This window comes from Athene noctua, chromosome 2 (genome assembly GCF_965140245.1).
Source record: "Athene noctua chromosome 2, bAthNoc1.hap1.1, whole genome shotgun sequence".
NCBI lineage: Eukaryota > Metazoa > Chordata > Aves > Strigiformes > Strigidae > Athene > Athene noctua.
In genome coordinates, this window is record NC_134038.1 from 71,058,072 (window position 1) to 71,081,936 (window position 23,865).

A 23,865-nucleotide genomic window follows, 5' to 3' on the forward strand; every position below is an offset into this window, starting at 1 on the left:
AGACTTTTATGCTACCATACTTGTAACCTTCTTGAAAGCTGTAGTAAGTAGGGTTATCGTTAACTTTATGTATCCTATGGCGACATAAAAATCACATAGATTAGCTGATCCTTTTGTGTGGCGTTTCTGGTAATTAATGTGTTCTTAACCTGCCCCGTTCTTAACAGTGTCGTGTGCTGCTCGAGCACTGGCTTTGCCGGAGGTGGGGACTCCAGCTCCGATCCCCAAAGCCCCTTCGTGCTGCCTTTCGCAGCGTCACGCTGACGCCAGGGTTGGTGGGGCCGCCTCTCCGCTGCTGTCAGTTGCTCGGAGCAGCAATAAAAGCCAACAGGAAAACCAGCATCCTGGGGAAAAGCTGCTGGGTTTAATTCCCCCGCAGCAGGTCTGAGGCGGGGGCCGGGCCCCGGAGAAGCGGCCCCGGGAGCGGTCAGGCCGCGGTTGGGTGCTGGGGCGGCGCTGCCGGTCGGTGGTGGCGGCTGCCCGTCCTCCCTGGGGCGCTTGATTGCTCCCTCTCGCTAATTACCGACCCGCCGGCTCCCGCCGTCCCCGCGCCGATGAAGCCGGTACACAGCGGCCGTGCGCGAGCCCCACCCGGGCGCCTGGTGACGTCACGGCCCCGCTGCCCCGCCCCTCCCGGCCGGAGGAGGGGGTGGGCTCCAGGGCGGAAGTGACGCGCTACCGGCGCGCCCCCGGACGCGCCCGCAGAACGGTTTCCTTGTGGCGGGGCGAGATGGCGGCGCCCGGAGCCCCGGTTACCGTCACCGTCACTTACAGTAAGTGCTGCCCGAGGGAGGGAGGACGGGCCGGGGGGGCGTCGCCTTTAACTGCTGCTGAGCCGAGCGCGGCCCGCGGCTCCTCCCCCGGCGGCCCGTACCCCGAGCTGGCCCCGGTGCCTCGGCCCCCGGCAGGACCGTGCAGGTCGGGCCCCGGCCTCGGGGGGCGCCGCCCTTCTCTGCCGCCCTCGCCCCCTACGCGCCTCGCCTCGCCTCGGCCAGTAGCGGTAGCCCGCCGCTGCGGGGCTGGCGGGCCGGTGGCTGCCCTGGGCGCCAGGGACAGGCGGGAAACGCGCGGGCGGCGGGGGAGGAGGGCGCGGTGTGCGTAGCTTGTGGCTGCCTTTGGCGCTTGAGAGCCCGCGGCGGCAGCTCCGCAAAGCCTCCAAGAGACAGAAAATGCCGGAGCTGCCGCCGGCCGGCGGCGCCTGCGCGGGGCTGCGACTGTCAGCTGGATGGCGGCAGCATCCCCGGCCTCGCCGGGTTTACCCGGGCCTCAGGGGGACACGGCTCACCCTCTTATTCGCCTGGATTCGTCTCGATCCCGGCTGCTACCGTAAGGTTTCTCTCCTTTATCGGCCGCATCTTCCCACTGTCTCCCTCAAACTGGATCATGTAATCTGATCCAACAGAAGGACAAGAAAACAATTTTTTCCCATACCAATAAAATGGTCCAGCTTGCTGCCCGGGGGTAGATCTGCTGTAAGGATGACGGTGGAAGCAGGTGGTGAGGCTGGCCTTGCCAGAGAGCACAGGGCAGAGGTCACGTTTTTGGTAGTAATCTTCATTTAGATGGAATATATCACTGAAGTCTGCATGGTATGTCAAAAGCAGGTGCTACCCGATTGGCTCTCTTTTTGTTTGGTGAATAAGCTTGAACGTTTGGCATTAGTGAGATGCAGGATTGCAACAGAAAGGGGTGGTTTCTTCCATAGGACAGTTGGGTGCTGCTCTGATGAAACTCAAAGACCAGCTGTCATGATTGAGCTTTTTTTTCATCGGGAAGAAGAAATAGGAGGAGGGAGAAGGTGGAGGAAGGGAAGATGCAGTTAAGTCTGCAAATAAATATAAAAAGTTACTGCAAAGAAGTAAGAATAACCTGAACTCCCCAGTTCCTAAAAGTAAGATGGGAAATACCATTGTTAAATTTTGATGAAGTGGATCTAGGTGAGGCAGTAGAAGGAATGAGAAAGATAGTAAGGTATTAAATCAGCAAGGTATTAATCATCCGATTTTTGTTAACAAAACTTGTTAATTTTTTATGGATTATTTTTAAATTGGTGTATAATAAATTTTATTCCTGTTCCTTTTGCACTGTGTTGGTGATGCTCTTTCCACCTTTAGAGCTTACTGTTTAATTCTGCTTGCTTTTGTGTTTTCAAACTTGCGTTATTTGCTGGAAATGTTTCCTTTATCACCTGACAGTTTTATTTAAGTCTTTGGTGAGGAACATTAGGGAATAATTGGTTTGAATCTTTATGATTCTTGTGCTCATTGATGCCTTCAGAGAGCGCCATTTGATCTGAGGGTTTTCATTTGCAAAGATGACAATAATTTAACTAGATTAACTTATTTATATAATTATAACATCTTGATGTTTGCCAGGAGACGTCTTATCTGTGAATCTTTTTATCTTTCCAATTGTTTTCTTACCTGGTAATTACTTTGCCATTAATAAATAGCAAATAGAACGCATTGTTCATGTTGGACTTTGGCTGTCTGATTTGTACTGGTTGGTGTCAGATGCTTGTTTACTACTTAGCACAAACGTTTTTGTTAAAGTTTTGCATATGTGAGTGAAAGTGGGGAAGAATGGAAATAAGGTTTAAGAAAGGGAACGTTAGTAGACCCACATGTATCACTTGACAATCTGCAAGAAATTGAATTGACCTGTTTTTAAAATGTATTTAGGCTAGTGGTTACTTTAATATTGTCACTTACTGAAACAAAAAATAAGCTATGATACCATTTCTAACCTATGAGGTATTTTTCATGGTGATGTCATTCTGCTGTGAATTTACAGTAAAATTTTTGTTACAGTATGCCCAAAGTGGTACAAATAATTTGTAATTAAAACTGTTTCTATTGCTAGGCAAACTTCAGTGGTTCTCTTCCCTATTTGCAGGTTTTTTGTTTAGTTGTTTTTTTCTCTCAACTGCCGACAGACACAGCCCTCACACAAAGCAGTTGTATATGTCAAAACAACATTCTGAAATAGATCGAGGTTAGGACCTAAATTTTGTGGTTGTTTTTTTCCTAAAACAAATTGGGAAGAATGTCTATTTATGGAAGATGCTTGGGGAGAGTTTGTATAATGTGATTTTGATCTTAAAACTGTTTTGGGGAGAGTTTGTATAATGTAATTTTGAGCTTAAAGATTTTGAGGCCACAGTGTCACTTGTCACGTGATTCTGGGAGGCTGGAACATCTTAAAATCGATGTTTCTAGCACATTTCTTTATAATAGATAAATGCATTTCAAATTAGTGGCATGAAAATAGTTTTATTTCTGCTATTTGTTAAGGAGTTCTTTCTTCGTGCAAAGTAAAAAACGTTTGTCTTGATTTCCCTTGCAGCCAGTGGTGGCTGTTTCCTGTGGGTGCTTTCAGACTGACAGGCCTAAAGTGTGTAGGAGCAGCAGGTTATAGAAACAGTCTGTTCCAAAGCAGGGATTAAGAGACATAGTCCTCTTTTCTAAGAACTTCCTGCCATTTGCATGAAAGTAATCTTAGGGAGTCTGAATAGAATTTTCCGTAAGTGGAATGTGACACGTAGGCTGAGACTTCCCAAGGTGGTTAAGGCTGCATATCAGCAGTATTATGGGGAATAATAATTTTTGGACTGTGAGAATTCTCTTATGTGCCTGGTAGAGAGGAGACAGGGTAGGTATTGATTGCTTGCTTCTCATGTATGAGGAGTAGGGAGCAAAGGGAAGTAATAAATTGTGTCAAATTCCTCAAGACTCATGCTGTGAAAAATTCCTAGAAGTAGGAAATGAATACATCAGGAAAGTGTGGGCTTTCATCCTTTAGCTTGTGAGATGTCTGGACACCATGTGTACTCTTAAAAGAGGTGGGGAATATTATTTAGCAGGATCATTATGCCAGCAGAATATGCCTAATTGAACTCTTCAGGTAAACAAAACTTTCAGTTGAGGTAAGTCACTCCAAGAGGAAGGAAATGCAATAGAATCCTTTGAGAATTACGATTGTGCATAAGAATTGGTGATTTGAGAACTTTCTGCGTTTATGAAAATGAATATTAGAAATATTCTCTAGGTAACAATATTTATTAGAAATATTTTCTAGGTAACAATAAGTATTACAGTTACTCTGTTTTCGTTAGGTAATGAAAAACACAGTATTCAGGTTGCTTCTCAACAAGAAGATGGTGAGCCTACACTACAAGACATGGCTGTGCTTATTGAACAAGTCACTGGAGTGCCAGTTCCTTTTCAGAAGCTGATATACAAAGGTAACATAAATCTGTCAATGTTTCTTATAGATGATACCTTCCATCTTAATCACTTTCAGGTTTCCCATGTTTTGAATGTCTTCAAAGAGACATTCTTATGTCACTATATTTTAACAGTTTTTTTCTTTCTCGTTTTCCATTTAGGAAAGTCTCTGAAAGAATTGGAACAACCATTGTCAGCACTTGGTGTTAAAAATGGTTGCAAAGTCATGTTGATTGGGAAAAGGGTAAGTGTTACCTTTGGAGCCTTTTTTTTTTTTTCCTTAAATTATCGTAGTTTCTGTCAGCGATTCAGCTGCTGAACACAGAAACAGATTACAACATAAACTTAATACTGTATACCTACCCACAAAGTTGATTTCAATCCCATATTGTACTGCAAGTAACACTGCAGTTTGTGTGTTTCTGAAATTACCTTGACTTCTGCCTTACATTATTGACAAAATTCTGCCTAGTGTGTTGCTTGTCAGTGCTCATGAACCTTCTGTGCACTGATGACCTTATCTGCTCATGTTATTTTTCTGGTTTAAAAAAAAAAAAAGCTGTAGCTAATGAGTCTGCTGGTTATTACTAATGAAATGACTTGTGACTGGCTTTACCAAGTAGAGGACAAGGTAATATCTCATGATATAAATGTTACCTCTATTTTAAAGATGCTAAGCTAAAAAAAAAAAAAGTGCACTTTTCTTTTTCCCTTCAAATTAATCTCATTTAATGTGTTTATATACATTGCTTCTTTAACTGTATTTGTACTTAAGCTTTGGAAGAAGCTTATTTGGTGGGTATTAAAATATGGAAAGAATAACCACAGCGTAGCATGTATTTTAAATCAACAGAGACCTTTATGTCTGTATCACCACTGTTGCTGCTTTTTAGCTGCATAGTGACTCTATTTGTTCCATAGTTGTGAATGTTGTACTTTTGAATACACAGAATAGTCCAGAAGAAGAGGCTGAATTAAAGAAGTTAAAAGATTTGGAGAAGTCAGTGGAGCAAATAGCTAATAAGTTAGAGGAAGTTAATAAAGAGTTCACAAGTATCCAGAAGGTATGCCAGTTTTGTATCATTTTATAACTTTGCAAAACAGCTTTGTAGGTATATGTATTTTTAAAAAATACTGTTTAAAGGTTTTGAGTAGTCAGTAATAGGCTGCCCCTCCTAACTGTCCAAGAGTCCTGTAAAATTCTTACTGAATTTCAAATGCTGTTTATGAATTTTTAAAATAGAGACATGGCACTGCTTGGAAAAAGGTAAATATTGTTGCATATTGGATACATTTTATTCTTTAGATCTGGAAAAACAGAGTTCTCTTCAGAGTGCAGAGGAGAATGTATGTTACTTGTTTAATCTTTTAAGTAAACCTATCAGATTTTGCATTTAGCATTTCAAGGATCGATAGAACACAGATTGATATTGGAGTCCCTATCACACTTGAAACTACAGAAGTAGTAAAAGATGTTTTCTTCTGTGGTGGATCAACAGATTTTTCTAAGATGAGCATTCTGTAGGGTATGGAATAATTTTGTCTTCCCTCTTTTTCCTCCTCAGGGATTTTTAGCAAAGGATCTCCAAGCAGAAGCACTAAAACAGCTGGACAAGAGGATAAAAGGGACTGCAGAGCAGTTCATGAAGACCCTGGAACAGATTGATGCCATTGTAAGTGAACACACACAGAAGGTCAAATTCCAACAGAAACTTAGTGTTAAGAATATATCTTTCTTGTAACTTATTTCATATTTTAAAATACTAAAAAATTTATTTTAGCTTTGAAAATTAGTTAATTGGTTTGCTCATTTTTTCTTTAATATCCAGCTTTTGCCCCTGTATGTCTCCAAAGACTACTTGGCAGCATCTCTTTCTAAATGGTGACATTAATGCCTGTGTATGCATCCCCATTCTACAGAAGAGCTTCATTTGGGGCAGCAGCCTGTTAAGACTACATGAGATGGGTATCCTTTACTCGAGTTTTACCCTTTTAGTTTGTCTTGGCAAACTTTCATGTTAAACTTCATGGTAACAATAAAGGTCTGGGGAAAAAAGCCAGATACACTTTGTATTCTATATCACATAGGAACAACAAGGTCTTGAAGACTGAAGAATTTTCTGGTCAGTCGTAGGTGGACTGGCAGTACTTTTATTTGAGATGCCTGCATGTTGAGAACTGGCTTCTTTCTCGAATGTACTGGGGTATATCCAAGTGCTTCACAGTCATTAATGGATCATAACCTTACAGCATATTTCCAGAGTATGGTATATATCTTCCTGTAGTAGCTGAGAGCTAGGTGAGAATAGGGCACTTGCACAGAGATAAATACAAGATTGTGACAGCTAGAGAGTATTTCCGTATTCTGTTTTTCTGTTTGCTGGTCATTCTCTGTAAACTTCATTATGTAATTATGTTACATACCATGATCATAATATCCTCTGAAGGAAAAATGCTGCTTTTCTGTGGTAGTGATGTCTTTGGGTCTATTCCTTTGCACAATGACCCTTTATGGGATTGTTTCAGAAATATTCCATACAAATGCCTATAATTGGTGAACCAAATGTAGATTAGTTGATGGACACCTTGAAAAAGCTCATTAGCAGACAAAAAGAGTAAAAATGTGAACTGGCCATCGTCAAATGCTATACAATATGAATGTGTTCCTAGGAATGGTGGGGAGCTCATTGACTTATTTCCTCCTTTCATAATGTGCACCTTTTAATGGGAAACTAGCCTTTGTTGTTTGTTATAGCCAACAGTTCTTTTTTTTTTTAAAAAAAAAAAATTGTAACACTTTAATATGTGAAATATTTTAAAGTCTTAAAATTTCTCTTTTCTGCCTCAGGAAAATACTTTGATGACAGTTCTTGAATGCTGTTAGGCATAGAGACCATATAACTGATTCCCTGTTTGAAGTGACAGATGTACTATGTGTTATCATGAAAACAGCAGTAAGATAACTATTTCAATTGGATGGGATTAAATCATATTTCTGATCCCTTCGATTTCTGGTACTAAGTCCTATTTAGAATAACGTCACTATGTGTATGCTGGTGTACAGTTCTGGAACTTAGCAAGCAGCCTTGAAAAACCCTTTCACTGCTTTCTAATTAATCCAGACTGAATTTCCTAAGTTTACTTTTGATTCTGGTACTTTTTGCATGGCTTAATCGGAAAGCATGCTGTTACCTATCTCCTTATCCAAAATGCTCTAAATAGTACTGGACAAGGGACTTTCAGGTTTAGTACAAGACTTTAGAAGGCTTACAACCTAGTGACTTACTGTCTAGATTTAGGAAATAATAGAGTCCCTGTGCCTTAGTCTTGTCTTTTGTGGAAGTGGAGCAGCCAGAACTAAAACTAATTATAATTCGTATCTTTTAATATTTATAATAGTTGTTTGTTACTTTGTTGTATGATAGTTTATGACGTTGGCAAGCCTAATTTTTTTTTAAAGCAAGAAATAAGTGAGGGTTTTTATTGCCAGTTATTGAAGCTACATTACACATACCAAAATCCTTATTTGTTTGTTTTAATATACAAGGGCGGCTGTGGTTTTTGTCATGAAAACTGAACTGCGAAATCTTGCAGATGAGATGTGTGTGGTTTGGTGGAATCTTTACATGAAATGTAGCTGTTCAGTGTACTGATATTATGTGAGATCAGATGAACAGGCCATCAACTTCCTGAGGTATTACTTAGCTGTACTGTAGTTGTGCAATGTACAGAGGCAGTAACACAGGACAGTCATGAGGTATGTATGTGAACAGTAAATGGGATCCACTGAGGTAAAAAGTGGTAAAGCATAAAGCTTCTAGAAAGTATTTTATCTGTATCTCAGAATAGTTCTATACAGTATTTAGTATTCTTTTTGTTAGCCAAGTAGAATCAAGTTCTGACAAATCTCTTGAATGTTATTGACCATATAGATGTGTTATTGATTCAATCAACAGCATGTTAAAAACAGTAAGGGAAAAAAGTGACTGACTTGTTTTCTGCTAAGACAGAAGAATGGATGCATTGTAAAAGTGAAGCATACCAGCAAGCTCACACTATAAATGTTCCAGTTTGTTTCTTTGGCAGAATTTTTGTGAAAGCTCTTTAAAGTATCTTGGCTGTCATACATTGTTTGGATCAATCAAAACCACATATCTTGATACAAAATGAGATTTGTATGAGAGCTAAGGGTGAGGAAGCCTGCATATTGTTTTCTATTTATTCTAGGGGTATCACACTCTTACTGTTAGCAGACCAGCTCATTAGTTAGAGGAGTGGAGTTTGGAACTAATATTTCTTTTTACTATATTCCATGTGTTCAACAGCTATGAATTTTTCAGAAGTGATTTAGGAAGTGGAGAAGGAGGTCAGCAGTCATAGAGTATTGGGGTGGTAGAGGAAAAATACAGTGTTGTTGCTGCCAGAGGTTTGCAATGAAAGTCTTGAAGGGATGATTTTGGTACAGTAGCTGTAACTTAAGTATTTTAACATTCAGTGTGTTTAAATAGCTACTGCTTCCACAACAGGAAGGGCAGAGGGATCTTATGATCATCTTACAAATTTTTGAGTGCTGCAACACAGTCAGATGTTCCTATAAGCTACGGATCTTTGAAGTTTTCTTCAGGAGGAATGCAAATTGAATCATGTTCACAGTTGAAGATTTGTGTGTGTGTGCATCACCAGAAGTATCATTTATTTCAGCAGTTAAAATTTTGATCCAGGAGTAAAAGTTAAAGTATACTACTTATTAGAAATCTTAGTGAGTAGAACACAGAGTTCTTGCTTGATCAGCTGGCATAGTTTTTTAAATAACTGAAAGACTTATTCAAGACAAAAAAGAGCTTTTCTGAGATCAGTAGGAAAAATTAAATTCACAGTCATGACACCATGTACTTCTTGTGAGCCTGCTCTAATTTACATGGTCTCTCACCAGTATTGCAGTCTGAGAGGTTACTTTGTTCTCATTATGATTTCTTATTAAATGGCAGATTTGTAATCTAGAAAGACAATATTGCAGAGAACAGATTGTTCTAACAACTGAAAAAAAAAAGCTTTCTCTCTGAAGTACCACTCACCAATTTTGTTTACATAAACTCAGGACAAAATCATCTGTCAAATTGCATGTATCAGTATTGAGGACATTGATAACATTACCAACTCATAATTATGTTCTGGTGGCCCTTCCTCCTTTCCTGAGGATTGTTTTTGGTTATAATTCCTCTGAAACTTACTTAAATTCCTGTTCTGTTCTGATGAAGCATTTTTCACTGTCTGCTTGTCCCTGCTATACATGTAATCTGGTAATTCACTACCAAATTAACATTTCAAGGATTAAAAGAAAGAAGAATTCTGAAAAGAACATCAATATGCCTGTAATAAACATTTCCCAGGCTTCTGGGAAGTTTTGCCACTTACAGTAAGATGAGAACTTATTACTAAACATTTGAATTTATCTGGATTAATAAACATTTAATAAGCATTTCTTATTATAATCCTGAAATTTTTTAGCATGAATAATAAACATAAAATCAAAGCTACGGGAAAAAATTTTTCTAAAGCACAAGGAGCATGAAAATAATAGGATCCCTCAGTGAGGATAGAATGCTTAGTTACCACTACTGCATTCAGAAAACCTGTTGACAAATGCTGCCATTTAATAGCTGCTTTTAAAGAAGCTGCATGGATGTCTACTTAGGTGAAAAAGATTCAGTGTCTACATAATGTTATTACCCAATTTAACAATTTATTTAACAGTAAGTTTAAAAAAAAGTCAAAGGCTGGTAGTCAATGAAAACTACACACTAAAGTACTATGGTTTGGATTTTTAAAAGAAACTAACGCAAGAACCTCTTGTTAGATGGATGGAGTGACAGTAAAAAATCCTTTTTTTCAACTGACTAACATTGGTGTCATGTGCAGCAGAGTAATTTTTATTTTTTTAAGCAATTTGATAACCAGAAATGTTTCTAGGTATGATAGCTAGTGACTGCTAGGAGTTTGCCTGTTTTAAGAATGGTGTCCCTTTGGTTCTGGCAAGATAGTCATAAATAATAAATTTGACTAGCATTTGTTTTGTTTATTAACTGATTACACTTCTGTAAAGTGGATTCAGGTATCAGATATTATCTACTGGGGTCTGTGGTTTGGGAAATAAGAAGAGAACAAAGATGTGGTGGTAACACAAAGCTTAAAAATTGTTAGTGGAAACACTTCCAAAACAAATGGAACTTGAGCAGAGCTGAAGGTGATGTTCTGTGGCAAAGGGAGGTGGTTTTATTAGGAGACCAGCGGGGAGAGGGGAAGGAAATGACAAGAGAGTCTGTATTTCATAAGAAGCTGTGCTCAGGAGAGAGGGATGATGGGTTCATAGTTACAAGAACACTCAAGAATAGAGAGGCTTTACAGGCAGGAAAATGCACGTGCATGTATTTATTACTGTGTAAATGGTGATTGGTTTTAAGGATCTCTAGTGTAAGAATGAGTGTTGTGCATACAAAATAGGAGTCTTTGAGGACGTAAGGTGTGTGTGTGTAAACAGTGCATCTTGTCAGTGTATCTGCAGGGTGAAAACTCTCAAAGAGATGTGGTTAGCCCTGGTTTTGGGGGTGTGGGGTGGGAGATAGCCACTGGTCACAGGGGGACTCGGGCTCTGTTTCTGGGTGGATGGGGGGAGGATAAAGAACCTGTGCCCAGGACTTCTACAGAAGTTGCTGGGGTGAAGCCAGCACTGCAGTCGCTTTTGAAAGTTTAAGACCACACAGACCAAGGACTGTGAGACTTGAGCAGAGTTTTATCACAGAGAAAGTGCAATGCAAAGAGGAGACCTGCTATAGAAGTAAGAATATGCTGTGCAGTAGAAAGCTGTATACTAATCCAAACGACTGCTCTGCAAGCAATGCTAGCACCAAAATGTAGATTTGGCAAGAGTTTTGCATAAGCACTGCCTAAGCTTAAGCTACTCCTTCTTTAACTAAATTTGATTTTAATTAAATATGGAAATGTTATTGTGACTTAAGGTTTATTGCCAGCTTCACCTGTTAAACCCTGAATAGTTGGACAACGTATTCCTGGAGAGGAGACGTAAACTGACTAAGGTAAAACAGAGAGACTGTGAGATTTAATTTGATGTTAAGATATGTAAAGTTTACTAATTTGATTGCAAAAGACCCTTTAAGCAGCTTGGTAAGTTAGTACATTTAGGCCTTCCAATTCCGTGTCTCTGACAAGGGGATTACAAGACGTAATTTAAAAAATCCCCAACAAAACATCTATGAGTGTGTGCAAGCAAGCATAGATGTTTGCATGCACAGATATAGTTAAAAACAACCGTTCTGAAAAGTGTTGTCAGAAATAGTCTAAATGTCTTCTCTACACTCAGATTTCAAAGTTTCCTTCAGTTACCGATATCTGTTTTAGAAACAGACTTTGTGTGGTAAGCCCAGCTGGAGTTTCCTGTCTGCTATTGAAAGTTAATTTAGGCCTATTCTGATGGTAGGAAATTGTTTGTTAATTTGCTATTTCAGATTGGTAGGAATACTTGCATAGGTGTCCTCGTTTGAGCCCAGAGGGCAACTGAGCACCATGCAGCCACTCCCTCACTCCTTCCCCCTCAGGGATGGGGAGGAGAAAATACAATAAAAGGCTTGGGACAAGAACAGGGATGGATGAACTCACTCACTATGGCCACAGACAAAAGACAAACTCCACTGAGGAAGAAAAAAAAAGAACATCAGTTTAATTCGAACACCACTTAACAATCAGAGTAGGACAGTGAGAAATACAACCACATCTTTAAAACACCTTCCTCTTATCCCTCCCTTCTTCCTGGGCTCAGCTTTGCTCCCAATTTCTCTTACTTCCTCCTCCCCAGAGATGCAGCAGGGCAGTGGAGGGGGGTTGTGGTCAGTTTATCACCCATTGTCTCTGCTGCTCTTTCCTCCTCTTGGGGAGGACTTCTCGCCTGCTTCCCCTTCTCACCTGCTTCCCCTGCTTCCAGCATGGGGTCCCTCTCATGGGAGACAGTCCTCTGTGAACTTAGGCCCTCCCACAGCTGCAGCTCTTCATGAACTGCTCCAGTGTGTGTTCCCACCACAGGCTGCAGTCCTCCCAGACTGCTCCAGCGTGGGCTCCCTTCAGAGCCCTGGCCTTTGGGTGCAGCCACCTGCTCCCATGTGGGGTCCTCCGCAGGCTGCAGGTGGGCATCTGCTTCACCATGGAGCTCCATGGGATGCAGGGGCACAGCCTGTCCTCTCATCATGGCTGCAGGGGGTCTCTGCTCTGACACACCTCCTCCTCTTCCTCCTCCTTTCTTCCACTGACCTTGGTATCTCCCTCATAGCTTCTCCTCACAACTTACGTTCCCCTTCTTAAGTACGTTATCACAGAGGCGCAGCCACCATTGCTAATTGGCCTGGCCTTGGCCAGAGGTGGATCTGAATTGGAGCCAGGGGAGCTTTGAGATGCTTCTCATGGGAGCCACCTCTGTAGCCCCCTGCCCCGCTACCAAAAACCTGTCACACACAAACCCAACACAATAGGCCAGAATCTCTTTCAGAAAATACAGCCTGAAATAAGTACTCAGCAAATGGAGATGGGCAGTGTAACTGAGCTAGTGCGTAATTTCATTTTTTATTTGTTTATTAAGAAATTCCAAGTCATGGAATACTTCAAGGCATAGAAGAATTTCTGTGACAGTGATATAGCATCTTAATTTTCTGAAGAGAATCAGGCATTAATAATTAGGTGTAACCGATCTTTGTTTTTTCAGGCTATTATGTATCTGGAGTCAAAATAGTATGCATCAAATACTCTTTATGTGGAAGGTTGCTCACATATTTTGTTCATTTAAAAAAGTGAATTGTGTTGTTGAAAACCAAGGGAAAAATAGGTATTTTTTTCATTTGGTTACAGGGTCCTATATCTAAGATCCCTTAGAACAGTTCATGTAACTGTAATATTTTTTGAATTTTTTTTTCCCCTGTGACAACTATAAATACTCTGGAGGCTGCTTTTTTTATTTGTGAACTAGAACTGGTGTTTGAAGAGAATTCACACACAGCTTTAAACTAGCTTCTTAATTGTTTTTGTAGTGTCTTTTCTTAAGGAAAAGCATGTAATACAACCTTTCAGACCGTTCTGCTTATTGGGAGGAGACATGCAGGTTTAGCATGCTACAGTGAGCAAGGGCTTACTGCAGTACATAGTACTAGAAAATACACTTGTAAAGAGCAAAGTAGCTTCTAAAATGAACAATTTTTAAAAGCTGTGCTTTGGAAAATAGACTTATGTCACCTAGTAAAAAGGAGCTTCTGTTGTAGGCAAACCATTGTTGAAAAACTAGTAACAGCTTCTGAACCTATCCTATGCTGTAAATCCAAGGAAGTAAGGTGACATTACATGAATGAACAAAGAGACTAGTGTAGAACAGGCTTCTGTAGGAGAATTTATATTGTGCATGACAGCTTTCTGGCATTAACATAGTAACTTGCTTTCAAAGCTATTTCTTCTCACAAAACAAGAGAGTTTGGAAAGGATAAACAGGTGATGAAATGCATCTTAGGATAAACTGAAGAGTGTTTTGGGTAATAAGAGGATTTAACATCAATTAGAAAAAAGCCAAAACCCCTAACTTGGTTTTTAGGCATTTCTGTCCCCATCTGTAAGATAACACTGCACCAGTTTGCATTTGGAAGGCGCTCTCCCTTAATCTGCATGCTGACCTCTCTTGTGTCTCTGATGCTGATAATCATTTTCCCACCTGAAAGAAGAATGTCTGGTCTGGTTCTGTTTCAAGAGGTGTAGTTTGACATAAAAGTTCTCTACAAGGGAAATGCCTTTTCTGATCTTGAAGGGAAGTGTTAAAAGTTGATACAAATTTTATCCAGCTTAATGCTGCTGTTTGGGAAAACTGGTTCTGGAGCAGCAGAAATGGAAGCAAGAACTACAGGAACGGAAGATTCTTTCTCTTACCCATCTTCCAAAAGCAAACTAACAAATTAAACAAACAAAAAAAAATGACCCTGGGAAGGGGTTAGTGTAGTAGTAGTACTCCCACTTCCAACTTCCATACTAGGAGTCTCCTTACTTCCATACTTCCAACTAGGAGACAAGTAGCAGCATTGTGCGTTCCTTCTTCCAATTGAGTGTAGGAGCGAGAGGGATTTTAAATCTGGAGTTTATGTAGAAGTAAAATCGTAGAATTATAGAATGGTTTGCGTTGGAAGGGACCTTTAAAGGTCATCTAGTACAACCACCCTGCAATGAGCAGGGAAATCTTCAACTACATCAGGTTGCTTTAGAGCCCTGTCCAACCTGACCTTGAATGTTTCCAGGGATGCGGCAACTACCACCTCTCTGGGCAACCTGTTGCAGTGTTTCACTACCCTCATTGTAAAAAAATCTCTTTCTTCTATCTAGTCTAAATCTACCCTTCTCTGGTTTAAAACCATTACCCCTTGTTTGATTGCAGCAGCCCTTGCTAAAAAGCCTGTCCCCATCTTTCTTACAAGCTCCCTTTTTAAGTACTGAAAGGCTGCAATAAGGTCTTCCTGGAGCCTTCTCTAGGCTGAACAACCCCAGCTCCCTCAGCCTTTCTTCATAGTGGAGGTGTTCCTGCTCCCTGATCATCTTTGTAGCCCTCCTCTGGACTCGCTCCAACAGGTCCATGTCTTTCCTGTGCTGAGGACTCCAGAGCTGGACACAGTACTGCAGATGGGGTCTCACCAGAGCAGAGCAGAGGGGCAGAATCACCTCCCTCAACCTGCTGGCCACACTTCTTTTGATGTAGTCCAGGGTATGGTTGGCCTTCTGGGCTGTGAGGGCACATTGCTGGCTCATGTCCAACTTTTCATCCAGCATTAACCACAAGTCCTTGGCAGGGCTGCTTTCAAGCCCTTCATCTCAAAGCCTGTATTGATACTGGGGACTGCCCCAGCTGCAGCACAGGACCCTGCACTTGGCCTTATTGAATCTCATGAGGTTCACATGGGCCTACTTCTTGAGCTTGTCCAGGTCCCTCTGGATAGCATCCTATTCCTCAAGCATGTCAACTGCACTGCTCAGCTTGGTGTCTTCTGCAAACTTGCTGAGGGTGCATTTGATTCCACTGTCCATGTCATTGATGAAGATATTAAACAGTACTGGTCCCAATATGGACCCCTGAGGGACACCACTTGTCACTGATCTCCATCCAGATATTGAGACATTGACCACTACTTTGTGGATGCAACCATCCAGCCAATTCCATATCCATCAAAAGGTCACTCCATCAAATCTCTATCTCTCCAATTTAGAGAGAATGATGTTGTGGGAGGACTGTGTCAAAGTCCTTACAGGAGTCCAAGTAGATGACATATGTAGCTCTTACCTTGTCCACTGATGTAGTTGCTCCACTAGGTTGGTCAGGCAGGACTTGCCCTTGGTGAAGCCATGCTGGCTGTCTCGAATCACCTCCCTGTCCTCCATGTGCCATAGCATAGTTTCTAGGAGGATCTGTTCCATGATCTTCCCAGGTACAGAGGTGAGGCTGACAGGTCAGTAGTTCCCAGGGTCCTCCTTTCTAAAAATGGGTGCAGTGTTTCCCTTGTTCCAGTCACCAGGGACTTCACCTGACTGCTATGACTTTTCAAATATCATGGAAAGTGATTTGGCAACTATATCAGCCAGTTCCCTCGGGAGTCCGGGATGCATCTCAGCAGGTCCCATAGACTTAAGTAGGTTCAGGTTCCTCAGGTGGTCACAAACCTAATCTTTTACAGTGAGAGGGGCTTTGCTCCCCCAGTCCTAGTCTTGTGGTCCATCCACTCCAGAGGGGTGGGAAGAGGAGTTGCCAGTGAAGACTGAGGCAAAAAAGTTAAGTACCTTAGCCTTGCCTTCAACTGTTGTTACCAGTTTGCCAGTTGTGTTCATCAGGGCGGGTATGCTTTCTCTGAGCTTCCTTTTCTGGCTGACATACCTGTAGAAGCCCTTATTATTCTTCATGTCCCTTGCCAAAGTCAGCTCCTGCTCTGCCTTGGCGTTCCTGACCCAATCCCTGCAAAAGCAGTCAGCATCCCTCTACTCGTCCCAGGATACCTGTCCCTGCTTCCACTGCCCATGTGTTTCCTTTTTGCCCTTTAGTCTGTCCAGCAGGTCTCAACTCAACCATGCTGGTCTCTTGCTGTCTTTTCCTGATTTCTTACAGCTGGGGATTGGGAGCTCTTGCATTCTATGAGAAACATCTTTAAACATCTGCCACCTCTGTTCTGCTCCCTTGTCCCTGAGAGCAGTTTCCCAGGGAGTCCTATTGACTAACTCCTTGAAGAGCTGCAAGCTTGCTTTCCAGTCAGGGTCCTGACTTCACTCTTTGCCTGACCCATACCCCTCAGGACCATGAACTCCACCAGTGTGTGTGGTCACTGCAGCCCAGGCTGCCTTCAGTCTTGACATGAGCTCACTTGCGTTGGTGACCATCAGCTCCAGTATTGCTCTGGTAGGGCTGTCTATTACCTGGCTGAAGAAGTTATTCTCAGTACATTCTGGGAGTCTCCTGGATTGCCTACAGCTCACCGTGCTGCTTTTCCAGCAGATGTTGGTGTGGTTGAAGTCCACCAGTGAAATGAGCCTGTGAGTGCAATGCCCCCTGTGGCTGGAGTAGCAAGGCTTTGTCAATAGGCTCCCCTTGATTAGGGGATGCATATATAGCAAACACCCACCATAAGGTTCCCTTTGTTGCATCAGTCTCTAATTCTTACCCATAAGCTTTCAACCTGCTTATGGCTATTCTTCAGACAGCTCTTGACACTCTATTTTTTGACGCAGAAGGCAGTGCCTCCACCCCTCCATTGCCTGTCCCTTCTGAACAGCCTGTACCCATCAATAGCCACACTCCAGTCATGGGATTCGTCCCACCAAGTTTCAGTAATGGTAACTAGATCGTAGCTTTCTAGCAGCACGGTGGCTTCCAACTCCTGTTTGTTGCCCATGCTGCATGCACTGGTGTAGAGGCACTTTGGCTGGGCTGTCAGCTGTGTCACCTTTGTAGAGGAACACTCCTTAATTCCTTTGGGGTATTTCACCAGTGTTTTTCTGTTGACTCCTATTGCCTCAGCAGCCCCTGGTTCATCTCTGTAAGACTTTAAGTCTGTTGCAATGTGCCCAGCACGTCTCAGAGCAACAGGCTGAGGGCCCTCGCTAGCACCCTGTCCCTCTAACCTTAGCGTGTTGTCCCACAGCTTGCCATGGGCAAGCCTGATATTATCCCCCTCCCTGTTCAAGTCTATTTTAAATCTCTGTCTGTGAGCCTCGCTAGCTTGTGAACAAAGACCCTCTTCCCCCTTTGAGAAAGGTGAATCCCACCCGATGCCAGCAGGCCTGATGCCGTGTAGACCATCCCATTACTGAAAACCCCAAATCTGTGGCAGTGACACCAGCCATGGAGCCATGTATATATAGTTAGAATCTGTCTGTCTCTTCCAATATTGCTCCCTGCAACTGGAAGGATAGAGGAAAAAAATTACACGTGCTCCACATTTCCTTACCAACCATCCCAAGGCCCTGAAGTGTATTTTGATTCCCCTTGGAAATGTAAGAATGTGTCCCAGCTCACTCTGTTTTCTCCTCACCTATGGTTCTGGGAAAGCCTGCTAAGCCTGGTGATTTTTATTTCTTTGTCTGATGTCACTTAGTGTGGTAATTACTGCACAAATACTGGAGCAGTGTGATCCCTGAACTTCCTGGAATCTCAGTGATGTCTGTAGTTTCACTTCCCATAATGGACTGGGTTTTTTGGTGTAGAGTCTTGTGTATTTTTTACTCCTATATTAGAATATGTGCAAGACTCCTGTATTTAAGACTATGTATGTTTAGCTGGAAGCTAAAAGAAAAGAGCACTTTTTTTCAAGTGTTATAAAAGTTTATGTGTCTAAACCTTCCAGTGAGACTTGCATTTTAGCTGAAATGAAACACAGAGCAGTATAGGGGAAAACTCTATTCTTGATATGAAGTGAGGGTGGAAAATAAAAGGTATACCAGTGAGAAACTCGAGATTTTTATGCATCTTCAACAGTGAGAACATGTTTCTAAGGATGTTCACGTAAACTTTATATAATGTTAATCATCTGTACAGGTATTTTATTACCCGTTTTAAAAAAAATTGTAAACCGGAGGACCGTTCCCCACCTACACTCCAGTTTCTCATAGCTCCAAAAGGACAAAGCATATAACGTTTTCTAAGATGACATACATGAATATGTTGGGTGGTAGGAGTACAGAAAATCATGCAGTTCGAATGAAATTAAAAGCTGTCAGCATGTAGCACTTCACATCTGTTGTCTTCTATGAGTAGATTGCAGAGAAAATCAGATATACAGCTTAGACTGGTGTAGCCTGCATTACTGGTGATACATTCTAAGGATGGCAAATGATGGAGTTAATGTGTTCATAAGAAATTAATTCATGTTATACTCTCTGAAAAAACCTGAAGTTGAAGCTCAGCAGGACAGTTAACGTAGACCGCAGTAGACAGAAGCAGTATATGTAGTGTCTTGCTGTACTTTACCTAAAGGCGTGTAGCACATTTGCTCAGTTCTATGCAATCATCATGGATGAATCCCTAACTTTGAGTTTATGACTTTTTCTTTTAAATTCCTTCTTGTGTTGTTATCTTCACTGAACAGGCGTGGCATTTTCAAGATGCCTGTTCAGAGGATTCTTTGATATATTCAGTTTTTGCTGTAAGTTTAATATGTTAATTTCAACATTAAGCTGCATCAACTTGTTTGTTTATTTTACTGCAGAATCTGCCAGAGAATTTCAGTGATTGCAAACTGAAAAAGAAGGGGTTGGTGAAAAGAGTTCAGGTAAGGGTTTTTGGTGGGTTTTTTGTTTTGATTAATGCTGGCCACTTGCATACCAAGAGTCTGTGAAAATGAGACCTGGTTAGAGCTTAGATTTTTTCAGTGTTTGTTCTTACATTGATATTTTTTATGATCTCCCTTTGAGAGGTATTTAATAGCTTTATAAAACAGCATATAGAAATGCAGGTTTTCGTAGTTCATGCTGTTTTCAGGTAATGTTTATAGTTTGCGTTAGTGGTTGGCCTTATGGCTGCCCAACGATGTAAAGTAATTCTGATAACTTGTAAAGAAAAGAGGATAATTCCTCCCTTTCTATATCTTATTGGGCCAGAGTAATGCAGGAGGTCTGGGCACAAGGGTGCAGTCAGCTGTTAACTTCTGCTGAACCTCGCTAGAGGTGTTCTTCAGAAAATTTAGCTTCTGTTGCAATGCACTTTCTATGGAGAGTAAGTCTCTAAAGTAAAATCTCTACAGAAGAGCAACTGTGCTGTGGGGTGGGGTTTTTAATTGCTTTGCTGTTGTGTAATGCTTATAAATTCCTAGACAATATTTCCTTAGAGACCTTGAACTGAAGGTTTGTTTTAGATTTGATTAAGTTTGTCACACTCATCCTTGGCTACAGAAGTATGTGTTAGAAAGGAGTTTAAAAGTCATGTTTCAAACTGAATCACTACTTTTCTGAACCTTTATGATCCTTATTGTTGTTTATGAACTTTAGATCAACTCAGAGTACTTCAGAGGCAGGACTGGTGAGAATGGGCAGTTACATTACTGCCTTATGAAGTATCATGTTTCTGTTGGCTTCTGGGTAAACAAAATCATGAATAAGCTGTTACCAAAACTGAACTGGAAGGTGGTTGTTGAGTTGGCTTCCTCAAATTCATGATAGAAACTGCAGTTTCTGTTCTTAAGCATCTACCACTGCTACAATTGCATCCCCAATGACATTTGTTTGGTTTTTATTCTCAGGTTTTTCTTGCCCAGTGTGATACCATTGAAGGAAATATTGGTCAAGAAATGGACAAGCTGCAGTCAAAGAATTTGGCACTGGCAGAATGAGGCATTGCCCTATAATTAGGAAACTTAATTGCTCTATGAGCAAGAAGAAAAGTTTGCTCTTTGTTTTGGAGCACGTATTCAGCTTTTTTTTTTTTTTTAAAGCCCAGTCTGTTAGACTGGTACTAGTCAATCATTTCTTGCTGGTTGTCCTGTTTGCCGCTTGGTTAGACCTATTATTTTGAAGAGAAAATCCTTCCTGAAGAATGGCAGAAATAATCTTTGTGATGAATTGCTATGTATCTTATGGACAAATGTTTAGTTAACTAAGTTATAAAGTTTGCAGTGATGGGCAATTTTGTCCAATATGTCTTTATTTACAGCTCAAATCAAAGAAGGTCTATAATCGTACAAGTGCCATAAGTTGCAATTGTAGGACTTCAGCTTGATTGAAAAAGGCAAACTGAGACGACATCTGGGAAAGTTGAACATTCTAGTAGACAGTTCAGAGCAATAAAAAAACCCCCTACACATTTGTATCTACTTAATGTTTGTATGCATTTATAAATATAAGAAAGCTTGACTATAAGGGAGTGGTACCTATTTTAGCCTTAAATTGTCATAATAAATGGAATGTACTGTAACATGTATGGTACTTAATTTTGGGTGGTGCTTTAAGTTGTTATTGAGCTCCTTGATACAGATGTATGTTTTTTACATAGATTTCTGATGTAGTTTTTATAGATTATTCTTATTTTTATTGTTTGTGTACCATCTTGAGTTATGGTGGGAAATGAAATGCTATTACTCATGCTGCTCATATACCAAGGGTTCAGTTCAAGCAAGGTATAACTAAGGAACTATTTGAAAGGTTTTTTTAAACTTTTTTTCGATTTCACTGAACTCCTGATGCTATATTTAATGGAAAATTGCAGTGATTATTTCTAGTCCGTTAAGGTTATCAGCGAATTTTTATAACATGTTACAAAGTGATAAAACTTTATTTTAGCAATGCTGTGTGTCTGAGGGTTATGACTGATTCTTACAGTCAGATACGTGCCATGCTTAGCCTTCTCTGGTGAAAAATAAGCTTCTGCAGGAAATAGTAACTGTCAGCAGGTACATCCAACTTTGCAGTTTTTGGTCAGAGCCTGTAGCTAATGTACCTATAGTGGGAGTTACTTTTTCACTGATACTTTTTCGACTTGCGGTCGGTAAGTCAGTCATAAATGCAGTGGCTGGCAAAGTAGTAACTAATAAGGAGCCTGTTTCAGTGTGTGTGTGTGTGTGTGTGGGAAGCTCTTTCATCTCAAATGAGTCAGACTGAGGATGTTTAGAAATGGCCCTTAGGTAGTGAGCCTTTATCCTTACATGTCTGTTTTAAGATTAGCTGTTCTTTCAAGATGAAAATAGGAAATGTGTGTAAAAAGGTGTTAACTTCTAATAAGTTATAAACCTTAAATAATACCTAAAGTATTATTATTAAAGTGTTATCTTTGATGTTTGTAATTGGAGGAGCATTTCTTCAGTTAAAAATACTATTGGACAAATTAAGTGATAACCTTGCATTAGAAAGTGTCATTTTTCTTCTAAAAATGCCTTTTGACCATACCAAGATTGGACTCGCCATGTTTTTTACTGTTAAACAGTTTCTTCAAGGTTGTATTTTTTCCATTTGTAACTCTCTTCTCAGCATCTGTGGAGGATTTTAAGGTCTAAACTCCTAGGAAGCTTGCCTATCATGTTAGGAAATGGTATGTTTGGTAGGACTGTGGATATTTTTTCCTAGGCTACTGGTCTGGTCATGCTGCATTTTCTCAGCACTTTAAGGTTAGGAGTAAGAAGAGTTGGTTGTAGCCATTTTTGTGAAGGCCGTACCTAGCTTGGTGCTGCTTCTGGACCAGATCAGCTGACTCTTAAGTCACCAGCAACACTGTTGCCTAATTCAGGAAATGCAGAATTATCCACTTTTCTTTAATGGAAAGGATCCTCACCCTCTGAATTGTAAGTCCTCTAATGCGTTGAACTTTCACAGGTGCATGTATAATAAAAGTGCAAAGTATCCTCTTGTGCCCTTGAAAAGAACTGGGAGCTGCGATCATGGCTGACTGTGACTGTTTCTGCTGCTCCATTGTATTTTTCTCTCTTGGGTGAAAACACTAAGGCTATAGGCAGACATTGTGTTCCCAGCACTCCTTCCCAGAAACTGCTGCTGCTTGAGATGTGCTTGTGTGAGTACATCCTCAGCCTGGCTCAAAGCCAGGAGTATTAACTTTAAGATGTTCCATAGTAGATCTTTTGATAATCTGGTACTTTGAGGCAGAAAGAGTGATAATGAACCTCTCCTACCAGCACATCTGGATTCAGCAAAGGGTGGGTGTCCTGAGCTGAAGTTACCTTACAGTGGTAACTCCTGGTATCAGAGTGTTTGGTTTCTAGGACAGAAGTATATGTATGAAGACAAACTTCCGCAGTATAAAAGTTTTTGTCTTCCAAATATAAAAATGAGTTGATTAATTTTGGAAAATGGATGGTTGTACTTAGAATTATCTAAGTGGATTGACTTTTATACTTAGTTTTGAAAGAGGAGTCCTACACTTCATTTTGTCATAATAGCCTTAAATTTCAGTGAAAGCAACCTTCTGTGCTTTTGAAAAGTGCAGCAGACAGCAATTGTGGGAGGAAGGGGAAGGAAGAGGAGCTTTTAAATATTCAGAATTTGTAAAGGTAAACATAGATCTCAATCAAGCTTAAGCTATATTCTCACTGATTCTGTAATCTCGGTGTACTGTGATACCTATTTTGCTACTGAATCACTTCCTTACCCCAACCATCTTCCCTGATCATGTCAAAAGAGAAGTTACTTCTTTTTGCCTTAGTTGCACTTACCCTGTTGTCTTCCAGTTGCCGTGTTGCTCTGGCTGTGTTTACACACCTCAGATGTGCCATCCGGGCAAAATGTCTTACCACAAAGTTTGTCTTCTATGAAAATGGAAATCAAATTACATGCTTCCATGCCCCGTTTTCTGCCCCAGCTCCTGTAGGCTGGTGTGAGACGAACCAAACCTGACGTTCAGGGAGCCGCAGAGTCTGGAGCTGTGGGGCGGCTTGCTCTCTGGGAACAGCCTAAAATATGCTGCTTGTAGTGGCATCCTCTGTGACTAAATCCGCCTGAAAGTAATAACGCTGTAAACCTGGTGCAATGCTTTTTTGACTTTTAACATGGTTTGGAGAGGAGTACTTGATGCCATGGAACTTGGGGCTAGATTTATTTTTTTTTTTAGCTAACTTATTTTACTGTACTATCATAAAAGATAAAAATAAAATATGGAAAGTTCTCTCCTGTCTTTGGTCATGATTAGTGGTTACAAAATGCTGTAGATGGCTGTATTTTAGCGGGGAAATGCAGGCTGCTCGCTGTGTTGTAGCGTGCACTGTGCGGGCAAGTTGGCGGCGTTTGGGAACAGCAGGTGGGTGTGCAAGGCCTCCCCAAAGGGTGTGGGGATTCAAAGCCTGGAATGTTGCCGTGATTGGCAACAAGCTGAAGCTTAAAGGAAAGATGTGGGTTTGGTTTTTTTTTTTTTCTTTTTAAAAAGCAATTTTCACAGCTGTGTACTGGGTTTTTGGATCTGGGTATATGTAATGTGCTGTGGGCTTTTAATTATTTTTTTGCATCTTTGGGGCACTTTCTGGGGAAGTTATTCAGAGATGCAGCCCACAGCTAGATGATGGTGCCTCTTTAGTTACAGTGGTGCTCCAAAAGCCGGAGAATTTAATTCTGCTCCTGTGTTGAGATTTTGTTTCTCCTC

At 41.1% G+C, this 23,865-nt stretch overlaps 1 protein-coding gene across 3 annotated transcripts; it reads left to right on the top strand.

The window, feature by feature from the left end:
- Positions 1–675: 675 nt before the first annotated feature.
- Positions 676–23,384, top strand: BAG1 (BAG cochaperone 1). 3 transcript variants are annotated; one of them, XR_012633139.1, is made up of 9 exons: positions 701–773; positions 4,115–4,243; positions 4,388–4,470; positions 5,177–5,290; positions 5,792–5,899; positions 6,056–6,192; positions 11,255–11,320; positions 19,001–19,063; positions 20,030–20,091. XR_012633139.1 is itself a non-coding variant. In XM_074899404.1 (7 exons), exons 1-7 carry the CDS (start codon positions 731–733, stop codon positions 20,117–20,119), a joined length of 630 nt encoding a protein of 209 aa, XP_074755505.1. In that variant the 5' UTR covers positions 676–730; the 3' UTR covers positions 20,120–23,384. The 3 variants fall into 3 exon arrangements, 2 of the variants coding, with proteins under 2 accessions (XP_074755505.1, XP_074755504.1); XM_074899404.1 differs by lacking the exons at positions 6,056–6,192; positions 11,255–11,320 and having other exon boundaries at positions 676–773; positions 20,030–23,384; XM_074899403.1 differs by lacking the exons at positions 5,177–5,290; positions 6,056–6,192; positions 11,255–11,320 and having other exon boundaries at positions 20,030–23,384.
- The last annotated feature ends 481 nt before the right edge of the window (positions 23,385–23,865 follow it).

Excerpts from the sequence above, each read along its gene's own strand:
- BAG1 (XM_074899404.1), top strand. The coding sequence starts at position 731 with ATGGCGGCGCCCGGAGCCCCGGTTACCGTCACCGTCACTTACA. Across the intron at positions 774-4,114 it reads TACCGTCACCGTCACTTACA|GTAATGAAAAACACAGTATT; the intron begins GTAAGTGCTGCC and ends TGTTTTCGTTAG. Across the intron at positions 4,244-4,387 it reads TCAGAAGCTGATATACAAAG|GAAAGTCTCTGAAAGAATTG; the intron begins GTAACATAAATC and ends TTTTCCATTTAG.